Source organism: Gossypium raimondii, chromosome 11 (genome assembly GCF_025698545.1).
Source record: "Gossypium raimondii isolate GPD5lz chromosome 11, ASM2569854v1, whole genome shotgun sequence".
In the NCBI taxonomy this organism is placed as follows: Eukaryota; Viridiplantae; Streptophyta; class Magnoliopsida; order Malvales; family Malvaceae; genus Gossypium; species Gossypium raimondii.
Genome location: NC_068575.1, coordinates 8,072,102 through 8,084,791, shown reverse-complemented (window position 1 = coordinate 8,084,791; position 12,690 = coordinate 8,072,102). Strand labels below are relative to the sequence as shown.

Sequence of the window (12,690 nt, the reverse complement as noted above, 5' to 3'; positions counted from 1 at the left end):
CTCCTCCATTGGCGCCTACTAGACAGGCGCCACCCAACCCAACCCAACAGTATTCTAACCCGTATTTTTAAAAAAATATATTAAAAATATAAATTATATTTTATTCAAAAAAATTAATATTTTATTCATTGACGCCTATCTAATAGGCTCCAATAAAAAAGTAACATATTTTGGTAATTTTTTTCTGACACACTATTTCAGTATTTTTTTTTTCTATCCTATTTAGGTAAAAAACCCTCACCCTTTTGAGTCGGTTTTCAATCACCCTCCCCTCCTTATTTATTCCCTATTTCTGTTTTCCCTTTACATCCATGAAACTCTCTTCCTATATTTATACTTCTCCATTTTCACCTTTCTCTCTTTCATTTTCAATTTAATACACCAATTTCCATCACCCCTTTCTTTCAATCTCTCTAAACATGGAGTTACGACCTTTAGAACTGCGTGTTATTTCTGCTAAAGATATCAAAGACGTCAATCTTTTCACCAAGATGGACGTATACGTCGTAGTTTCTATCAACGGCGATCACCGCACGGCTCAAAAAACTCCGGTCCACAAGGAGAGCGGTTCTAACCCCAACTGGAATTGCACCATGAAGTTCACCATCGATGAAACCGCCGCCCATCAGAACCATCACAACCTCGTCTTCCGTTTGAAATCCAACCGCGTGTTTGGTGATAAAGAAATCGGGTCGGTTCAGGTCCCTATCAGGGAATTGCTTGATCAAGAGAATGGGAACGGGAATGTGGATCACCAGCATGTAAGTTTTAGTGTTATGCTGGCTAATGGAAAAACCAAAGGTGTATTTAATTTCGCTTACAGATTTGGAGAGAAGTTTAGCATGCCTGCTCTTCCACCGCCTCCGTTTCCAGGGGCTGGATCGTACAAACATGGGGGTAAACCGGTTATGGCTTATCCACCGCCGCCGACTGGTTATCCAGGGCCGAGTTCAGGGCATCTTAAAGGAACGTATCCGCCGCCTCCACAAGGGATGACAGGTTATCCTTACCCTCCACCTGGTGGATATCCGCCGTACGGGTACCAACAGGGTACGGTTCCGGGCTATGGGTACCAAGGATATCCACCCCCTCAGGGTGGATACGGTTACCCACAAGTGCAGCAACCGCAGAAGTCAAAGAAAGGAGGAATGGGGGCAGGGTTAGGATTGGGATTAGCTGGTGGATTATTGGGAGGAATGTTGATCGGTGATATGGTTGATGATGCTTACGAGGCTGGTGTTGAAGATGGGCTTGATTATGATTACTAATCACCGTTTTTGATGGCTTTTATTGTTCATTTGCTGTGGGTTTCTTCTTCTTCTTTTCCTTTTTAGATTGTTGAGATTGTAAATGTTGAAAAATAAATCAATGCTTTTTTTTATTTTTGTTGTTGCTAATTGAAATGCTGTTTGTGTAGTGATTTTGTTTTTTAGTTGGTGGAGGATGAACTTGTTCTTTAATGTATGAAAACATCATCGGAGGTATCGCAAAAAAATTACTGAAGTTGAAAGGATTCTTTGAAGGTAGATCGAATGAAGATTGTTGCTTTTAATCTTTTATCTCTAACAAATGCGTTGGGGGTGGAGGTGCTAATTTCCCGATTCCCGATCCTCTTTAAACATAATATTAATATAATTCTTTTAAGTTCGACTTACTGAAAATTTTGTTCAAAATAATTAACTCAAAGATGTCCATATTATATTTTAAATATTTTTTAAAAATATTTATATTATATTATTTTAATATTAATAATTTTATTTTTTTTATTTATTGAAAATTTTATATAGTGATCTTTAGGGCAAAAAACTAAAAAAAGCCCAATTTTTAAAAATTTTATCGAAATGGGCCCGGTAATAAATTAATTAACAGATTGGCCCAATTCCCTGAAAGCGTGTCCACGTCAGTTCGATGTCAGGGAACATGGCAGGAAAACGCTTCCTCAAGGAAGTGCTTTGCCTATGTGTCAACAAAACGCGCCCTCAAGGATGCGTTTTCCTGCCACGTAAGCGCTCCTCTGGGGACGCATTTTGGCCGCACGTGATCAGTAGCAACGGCTAATTTTTTGACCGTTGGTGAGCCCCCAACGGTCAAAAAAAATTATAAAACCCCCCACCCTTTTATGTTTTTCACAAATAAATCCTTTCTCTAATTTCCTCTCAATTTGCTCTCAATTTCCTCTCAAATTTCCTCTCAAATCTCTATTTGAAAGAGCTTTAATTTTTTAATTATTTTTAAAAAAATTTAAATTTTATTTTTTGAATTTTTTTTAAATCGTAAAAATTTGTACGAATTTAGCAATAGCCGGAGAATTGATTCATCTTGATGACAAGCACATATCCGTCGAACAAATAAAAATGGTAAGTGTTAAATTTAATTTTTAAATATTATTTAAGATTTTTTTATTTATGCAATTTTAAATAATTATTAATTTATTATTTGTTATAAAAGTCTGTAGATCGGATATTGCAATGCTATATCCGTAATATGCATGGTCATCCATCACTGTTGGTAGAGAATTACCTGCGGGAAGCGGGTTTTTGGCACGTGGCGACGGTAGGCCGGGGATGCAAGTTGGACCCGAAACTTATCAGTGCGTTGATTGAGAGGTGGAGACCCGAGACGCACACATTTCATCTTCCATGTGGAGAGTGCACTATCACTTTGGAATATGTGAATCTGCAATTGGGATTGCCGGTGGACGGGTACCTAGTCACCGGGTCTATTCAATCTGGCGATTGGGGAACGGTATGCTACGAGCTTTTGGGCGCTATCCCGGAGAATATTAACCGAGGTCGGATCGAATAGGCTCCAGTTCAGAAAATAATCCAACTTTTGCACCATCAGGCCCGGGCTCTCGAGGTGGATCCACATCAGAGTCATCTTCTAACCCACCATTATCTGCAACGTACGAGGTCCCCTCACCGGTGGACGTCGTAGGGAGTACATCATCCCTTCTTCTGGGCGTTTCATAATGTCCCCAATTGGATGTCGATTGCCAACCAGTAGAAGTTGATGTCGTTCCCCAGTACGTATTTCCAGCATCAAACATCGACCCACCGAGGTGCATGTCCCATCCACCGATAGAGTGTCGTGCAGGGGTTGTGTATTCCACACCGCTACCAAACATGGGCTGCTCCATGTTTTGTAACCCACTAACAGAGTGTCGGGCAGGGGTCGCGTATACCTCTGGAACACCAGTCGCAACTGCATCATTTGGCGATGTAAATTGTACATATAACTCAATATACAGTGCTCCACTAGCGAGATGAGTCTGCACCATTGCCTCCAAGCTACGAGCACCTTTTATGTTGAACGAGTCATATGTCACCGGATCAACAGAAGAACAAAATCGATACGTAATAGACAGAACTTTCATTGGCTTCATTCCGAATATTTTACGCCTAATTCTTTTACGAAGTTCTGTCAAATCTATGTTCTGGTTAAAAACCAGTAGCACTGTATTCTCCGATAAAAAAATAACACCGTTCTCGGTGTGGCAAACCTCACCATCATAGTAAATAACATCACTAATACGTTCACTCATCTTTAATTTCTATCCTTTTTAGCCTCTCTAAATTTTTTTGCTTTAACTTATACAATTTGAGGAAAAATTTTGCCTTATTTATAGTCAATTGTTAAACTCAATTGATGGACCAATTAGATATATAAGAATATATATATAACAATTTCGTATGATTGTGGACTGTTGTCCATGTATTCATGGCATGATTAAAACCCATCCAAAGTAAATTGCCTAATTTCCGGAAAAGAACAAAATTTACTTTGAAAGCAAAGAATTATTCTTGTAGAAATGCTTTACTTTGTTCAGAATTTTTATGACATATAAATTTTACTTTTAATTTAATTTGCCTTTTCTTTTAAAAAAATTTGGTTTTCAGATCAAATTCTTTGAGTATTACATATGCATTGAAATTTTTAACTATGATGTAAAAATTAAGGCTAAAGGGTCTTTAAAGTCCCTCAAGTTTTTCCAAAAAAAATGAATTTATTGGTATGATATATTAGACTACTATTTGTAATTCTATAGAATGATTAGATTTACATTTAACTTACAATGTGGATAATTATTTAATTTGGATTATTTATATGTAATAAACAAAATTGAAATTTGGAAAAGAAGAAATCATGAGTGGTAACTATTTCTTAATTAGCAAAAGTAAAATACTTTTTAAATATTAAGAAATGATTGATATGAAAGAGAAGATAGTTGGCATCTTTTTTATTACCAACTCAATTTCATTTTAATCTTCTTTCTACTTTCAATGCCTTCAGGTTGATGTTTCAAACCTTCTTAACCATTCTTTTCTTTCTTTACTGTTTTTCATTCTTTCATTTCTTCTTTATTTTCTTCATTTCTTTTTGCTCCCCAAAAAGAAACCCTTACAGTGCGTTTGGTTCGCTGTATTGAATTAGAGGTGTATTGGATTAGAGGTGTAATAGCAAATCAACTGTTTGGTTGAATGTAATGGAATAGAGGCGTAATAGTAATCTTGTGTTTGGTTGAATGGAATAGATGTGTAATAGCATAATGGAAAAAACTAAAATGACTAGAATACCCTTAGCATAAATTTGTTTTGGTAAATGATTATTGTTATTGTTATTTAAATTTTAATAAGGTTATTATTATCAATAATAAATATTTTAATCATATTTAAACATAATTATTATTAAACCCATTTTAATTAAAATATATAATTTCATAAAATTCTTAATAATTAGCGAAATTTGTTTTGGTAATTAATTATTAATATCAATAATAAATAATTTAATCATATTTAAACATAATTATTATTAAATATATTATAATTAAAATATATAATTTAATAAAATTCTTAATAATTAATATTCTTATATGAATTTACTCAAATCATAATATATGATCTTGTAAAATATAAATTAACATAATTATTATTAAATATATTATAATTAAAATATATAATTTAATAAAATTCTTAATAATTAATATTCTTATATGAATTTACTCAAATCATAATATATGATACTATAAATGAAAATTTGAAATAATTAATATTAAATATATTTTATTTAAAATATATGATTTAATAAATTTTAAAATAGTTATAACTAATAAATTATATTTTATGAATTTGTATAATTTAAAATAATAATTATTACATATAATTTAATAATTAATATTAAATTTCATAAAATTCTTGATAATAAATTTTCTTATATGAATTTATACAATTTAAAATAATTAATATTAAATATAATTTAACAGTGATATATAATTTCATAAAATTCTTAATAATAAAATGTTCTTATATGAATTTACTAAAATCAATATATAACTTGAGAATTATATTCGCATAAACATAATTAACTTATATTAAGAAAATGTTAGATGAAAATGAAATTGTACATCATAATCCATATGTTATATAGTTTTACAACATCAAAAAGTTTGAATATTGATATTTAATGGTGAGAAAGAAATCTTCTGACCCATTCAAATCGGGCAACAGAAGGTAAACTAAAGAAATTTGAGTTGGATGATCGGGAATTTTACTCAAAGCATCATACCGCTGATCGTCGGTTAAACCTTCAATTGACCATAAGGCTGAATATAAATTTGAAGCTTTCTCTTCCATCTTTTCCTCTGACTTCTGCTGAACTACCACCTCAGAGGCCATAGTCCTACTGATTTGATCGCCAACGGCCTGAATTTTTTCCCCCAACAAAGTGGCAGCCTCCTCAAATGAAGAATACACATTATCACGAGCATCAGATTTCTTCTTTCTCTTGTTTGAAGATGAGGAACCCCTTGGTCTCTATCTCCTCGCGGATCATGAATGAAACATCCATGTCGTCTAAAAAGGCGTCGACCATGATCATAGAATGTGTTTCTCTCTTCATTCATATCGTAGTACGTTCATCCTCGGCATGTATTTCTTCAAGAACATCAAGTAATTGTTTGAGCGTCTTTCCCGATCGCCGATCTCTTGCGTATATCGCGATGAAGTTTGGTTGTAGTAAGGGAAAGAACGATGTCTGAACTGAGAGGCTTCTTTGTGACTCTAAAAAAAATGAGGAAATCATATTAGTTATAAGTTTTGTAAAAAAACAAATAAATACTTGAAATACATTTTACCTTTACATAGGATTCCCAAACTGCATCTTCAGCAACAACGAGCTGCCTATGCTCGTCCCAACCAAAACCACTGTTGTTTTGTCCATTAAGCATGTCGTAGACGACTGACCATTCCCTTTTTAGGCATCTAATCCGAGATTCAATATTTGGTTTCGCCTTCAACATTGCTCTTGGTAAAGCCTTTTCTAGCATTTTCTCTAGCTCGTTCAAATAACCGGCTTTGAACCCGGTATCAGCATTAAATGTTCCTACATTGTGCAAATCCACCATGCAAGAAACCAAGGCTGCATCCTCCTCTGGAACCCATTTTCTTTTGCTTCCTCGAGAAGCTTGAGAAGAAGCACCCGTTGGTGGAACACCTGACATATTGTTCTTAAAAAAAACAAATTAACATTATTTACTATTTTGAATATCATTTAATTGTTGGGTGAACAGTTTATAATATTATATCGGTAGTTCAATACTAAATTTAAATTTATAACACATGCTTAATGAAAAGATAATTACATTATAATTCAACAAAGTTTCATAAAGTTTCATAAAGACCATCAAAGTTTCACAAAGTAGATACATAAAATAACATCAACAAATCAATTCAAACTGAATTTGTCCCTAAACCTAACTAATTTCTAGATGCTTGCCATTCATCGAACATTTGGTTGGCTAGTTCCATCCTCCAAGTTGCCCAAGCATCCGATGGATGAATATTTGTGATATTCGGTTCATCGTCATCCACCACATTAGTAGGTAATCCTTCTCCCACCTCCGCTTCAATGGGATCAATACTCATATGGATTCGAATAAAATTATGGAGCAAACAACATGCAATAATAATTCTATTGTGCACCCTTACAGGATAAAACGATGGACTCCTAAGTATTCCCCATCTAAGTTTTAATAAGCCAAAGCATCTTTCAATGACATTACGTGCTAAGGCATGTTTCATATTAAAAAACTCTTATGGAGAACTTGGCTGATAACCCTGACGCTACTCGTTCAGATGATATCGCTGTCCTCTAATTGGTGCAAGAAATCCCTCACAATTTGTGTATCCAGCATCAACTAGATAATAACAACCTATAAAATAAATTGGCTAAAAAATGATTAATTCAGCAAACAAAGTTTGATCTTAATGAATAATTCAAATTCCTCTAAGTATACACTGTACCATGAGGAACTTTTAGTCCATGTCTTCTACTGATGGCATCTCGGAGCACCCGTCCATCGGCAACTGAACCTTCCCAACCAGGAAGAACATAAACAAATTGCATCTCAGGTGTACAAACACCTAGCATATTTGTTGCTATGTCACCTTTTCGGGTTCGATATCTAGGTTTATCAGCTGTTGGCACCCTAATCTTTATGTGGGTTCCATCAAGAGCACCTAAGCAATTCTATATCACATGATATAAAACCTTGTGTTAGAATACTAATTTAAATCTAAGTCAACTAAATGTTGTACAAGCTATATATAAAACTCAGTCTACTACCTTAAACCATTTCCACCTTGTGTCAGAAGAGTCGGCTGTAATTGGCTCGGCTTTTAAATAAGACATCTTGTAAGCGTATGACAGCATCTAAAACACTATGAAATGCTCTGCTTACAGTTTCCACGGACCTTCTAAAGTGATGCTTGATAACTCGATTTTTCAGGTGATGGGAGATGATATGTAAAAACATTCCTACTTGCTCATCAACAAGCATGAACCTTGACGACTTCAATCCCCCTATCGATTCTAACATCTCACATAGTTTACAAAAGGCAGTTCTATTCATCCTAACTTGTTCAATACAAGTCTCGTCACTAGCATATACAAGCCTCTTCACATAATCCCGTTTTGCATAAAAATCTAAGGTATAGGACCTAATCCTTGGTTGATAAGTCTGTAGGCTAAGGCTGGCACCCATTCTAAACAAGAACCAAATCGCAATTCTACAGATTTCCAACCATAATGTCAAAGCAAGACCAATTCTTTTACGCCTTACACTTTGTGCAATTAAAGGCAGACGAGCCATTACTGCAACATATTAAAATTATAACACATTATCAATGAATTGAAGTTGCAATTACACATTATCAAATAAAAATAAACAATACAAATTTAGAACACACGAAGCAAAATATTTGATACTAAATGATATCGTTGCAACTTTAATTTCATTTCTTTATGAATCACCCAAACAATAAAGAAATTATAAAGCATGTATAATTGACCTAAAATTAATTGTTGGTGTATGTATAATTGACCTAAAATTACTTGTTGGTTTAATGTTATTTACCCTAAAAAACATTGTTGGTGTATGTATAATTGTTGGTTTAATGTTATTTACCTAAAAACATTGTTGGTGTATGTATAATCTTTTAATTTTATGTATATTTTAAATATATATGATAATTTTTATTAATTAATATAAAAATATAATTCTCTCCACATAAAATTATATCAACATTAATACTTAACAAACAGGTTTCATGTTTATTATTAATTTCAAATTATTAATATTAAAGATAAAATTATAATAATTACAATTATATTTATGTTATTAATAATGTTCTCATTATTAGTATCATAATATTTATAATTTAATTAAACATCAATTTATAATAAATTACTTGTACTATTTTAAATAATAACAACCTTTGCCGCATGAAGAATTTTTTTTGATAGATTAGGTCACAAGCCCCATTTTGGTTTAATTATTCTTTCGTCTCTATATTTTTACACATTTAAAATTTAATTTATTTATTTATAATTTTAAAAATTTAATCCTTTTACTTTGTTAAATTGGATTAAGTGACAATTTTAACTTAAAATTGCTCTCATGACAAATATTATACAAGTCATAAACTAGATAAGCAAATAAGATTGTTAAATATGAATAAAAATAATAATCGGATGGAGTATTTATTTTTAAACTCGTTAAATTATTTGACTAAAAATAGTAATCGATAAATAATTTAAATACCAATGTAAAAACATTAGAGACAAAAGTAAACGAAATGAATATGGTTTGAGAGATAGTGACGTAAACCATAATAAAAGAGAGCAATTAATCACATTAAATTAGCTTACTTTGGTCGGTGAAATGTCATATAAAGAAAGATATAATTATAATTTAGCTTTGGTAAATAGATTACAAACTTTCACCCTAAAACATCATGAAGGGCATGAAAAGTAATTAAAAGGAAAGGTATTTTAATGAAATTAATTACTTGTGTTTACGCCATTTTTTTTGGGATGGAAAACGGGGTCGACTTGGGTTTTTGAAAATGAAAACGAAAACGGGAGTCGCCACCAATCCTTTTTTATAAGGTGTGATTGGATCACCTCGAAAAGTGGTTGTTTTTAATAAAAGGTTTGATTTTATTAAAACAACAAGTTTGGTCCACGAAATTCAGAAAAACGGGTTCGGGAGTCAATTACGCACGAGGAAGGATTAGCACCCTCGATACGCCCAAAATTGGTACCTAGTTGATTACTTAATGTCTTAGTGTCGAAGATTGAAAACTTTAAAGAAATTTAAAATACGATCCTTAAAAAAACTCGAATGGCATGGATTAAAATTCAAGAGGAAACTTGGCAATTTGGTTAAACGAGAAATCGAAACCCAGCACCTTAGGGCACGTTCCTCGAATTTCCCAAACGCAAAATATTGCCTTATTTTGAAATTTTATGAAGGATATTAAGCCATTTGGTTGAGCGAGAAAAATCGACACCCAAACACCTTAGGGCATGTTTTCTTGAATTTCCAAATGCTAAATATTGCCTCAATTTGAAATATTCTCCTTTTTTGAAATATGGTATTTATATGCATGATGGAATAATAAATAAAATAACGCGACTAAAAATAATATGAGCACAAAAATGAATAATAAATAAAAAACAAATCACTCATGAATATACAATAACAAGTAAATAAAAAACTAAAGCATTAAATGAATGGACATATAAATAATTAAATAAAAAATAAAGAAAATAGATAAAAATTATAAAATATGAAAATATATAAGTACATATAAGAAAATATATATATATATGAAGGTATACATATTTTAATACGTAATATATAAGTATGTATGTACATATTCGTGAGAAAAACAAGAAGAAAAAAATGTATATAGTTATATATGTATAGATATGTATATAAATAAAAATATATGAGTATGTATGTATCTATTAAATAAGTTACTAGATATATATATATATATGCGTGTATACATATAGATTATAAAATGTATATATATATATATATATATAGGAATCTAAAAGAGTTTATACATATAATGATTTAAAATATATAATATATTAAAAGAATTAAATAAATAGTATGCAAAAACAATTTATAATAAACAATAAATAGGAAACTTAAAACAAATAATAATAAAGGAAACCCTATTTTAAAATGATAAAAAAAAATAAAATAAATGGACTAGGGACGATACTGAAACCAAATCGAATCTGGGGGTTTTAATTGCAAAAACCATAAACAGGTCACTTAGGGATTAAAATGGCGCTCGCACAAAGAAAGAAGGACTAATTGGGCAATATACCCCAGTCCTACAGTGTAATGTTCAGTAGAGAGGACTATATATGGTCAAAGGACACGATTGGGGCGAAATAAAGTTTATGGCCCAAATCGAAAAGAAATAAGAAGTTGGATTGCGCTTCCACGCAAGATGGAGGGACTAAATGCATAAATTACCCATTAAGGCAAAGCATGCGCAGAGTCCCCCCACCAAGGCGCCGTTTCACTTATCCCCATTTAAAACAAAACAAAAAAAACTTTATAACTTCATTTTATTTAAAGAAAAAAAAACTGAACCTATCCTCTCCCTTTCAAGGTTCCCAGACCAAACATGGCCCACGCCGTGGCAGCGGTTCCAAAGGCCAAAGCTCCTTCACGGCGGTGGCGGAGCGCGAAAAGGAGGGCTTTTAACCCCGTTCTCGACCTCCACCTTAAGGCCCGGTCCTCCAGACCAAACAAGCCGAAACAAGGAGAGACCTTTCGTCTCCTTCTCGGTCCGATTCCAACACCGAAGATGGTCTCTGGCGACGGGCTTTCGAGACCGGTAAGTGTTTTGTTTTTTTAGTTTAAAAGAGTAGTAAAAAAAAAGAAACAGAAAATAGAAGAATATATAAAAAAAATTAAGAACAGAGAAAGAAATTTGGAGTCAACCTTTTCAATTTTTCTTTTTTTGATCTGCTTCCTCTCCTCTTTTTACAAGGTTATTTTAGTGGCTTTTATAGCCACGATTACACTGTTAGTCCATGTTACTGCTTGCTATTTTTTCTATGTTTTGCTTTTGCTTCTGTCTTCTCCTTGCCGTTTCTGTGCTGCTTCTTTTGGTCTTTTTTGCAAGTGTCGGGGGTCAACGGAGAGGATTGCTATTTTGGTGCCAATGGAGGCTGGGTAGGCCTCGGGATGAGGCATGGGCGTTGCGCCCGAGGAGGAGCGGCGCAAAGGAGAGGGAACCCTAGGGTTCCCTGGTGCTGTTTCATCCTTTGGGGCCTATTGGGCCGTCGGGCTTTGGGTTTGTTTGGGTTTGATTTGAGCCCGGACAGAAAATGGGCCGTACAACTTGCTTTTACAAGTTTTAGCAATATTATATCAGCATTTTTTTGAAAGCAAATGAGGAAAGCTTATTTTGAATGCTAATTGAACCTGAAAGTAATTACTTGCTTATTTTAATGGCTGACTTTTTCCTTTGTATTATCATGGCCTATGTTCAAAACACATGCTCTTCAAATCCTATACTCGTCCCAATCAAGAACAAATCAAAATTTTCCAGCAGACAAGCTCCAAAAGAACTAAAATAACAAATTCTATTGACTAAAAATCAAGAACAAGGTCCAGAGACTAAAATAACATTTCATCTTCCACAACAGTTTCATCTTCTACTCACTAACAAACTAAAATAACATTTTCCAGCAGACTATCAAAACAATGTCCAGAACAAACCAACAAAATCTTTATCGCCTATAACCTCTTCAAACATGAATTTGTAATGTACAAGTACTTTAACTTACCTACAAGATTGAAATCATAATAAATTTGATATCTATGTAACTGACCATGTGTATCAAAGCTAACCCACCTCAGAGGTTAAAACTGTTCTATCTCGATATTATCTATCTTGTGATATTACTAGCAGAAAATACATAATTATGTTTAATAAATGATCCAAACACAATGTACTTTGATAAGTTCAAAAACCAACAATAGAACTTAATGACTGTAACAAGTTGATAAAAGGTAGTTGTAGGGAATTTTGCAATAATATTATTGCTTTTAAAAAGTTCGATGAAACATTATAAGTTTGACTATAGAATTCAGAACTTTGGACCTACAATTAAACATAAACATATAGATAGCTTGGTTAGAAGGAAAAAAATCATATTACACTGATTGGAAAATCCAACTCATCATTGCTTTTCTGTTTATCAAAGTCTGAAAATATCAAATTTTATTCTTAATTTACAACAAATTAGTTATATACATATAACTCAAATTCATATCTTGCCCAAATTCATAGATTAAAACACAAAAAAATAGAA

At 32.8% G+C, this 12,690-nt stretch overlaps 1 protein-coding gene across 1 annotated transcript; it reads left to right on the top strand.

The window, feature by feature from the left end:
* The first annotated feature begins 255 nt into the window (after positions 1-255).
* LOC105761038 (protein SRC2) lies at positions 256-1,381 on the top strand. Its single transcript, XM_012578693.2, has one exon. It carries the CDS (start codon positions 420-422, stop codon positions 1,266-1,268), a length of 849 nt encoding a protein of 282 aa, XP_012434147.1. The 5' UTR covers positions 256-419; the 3' UTR covers positions 1,269-1,381.
* The last annotated feature ends 11,309 nt before the right edge of the window (positions 1,382-12,690 follow it).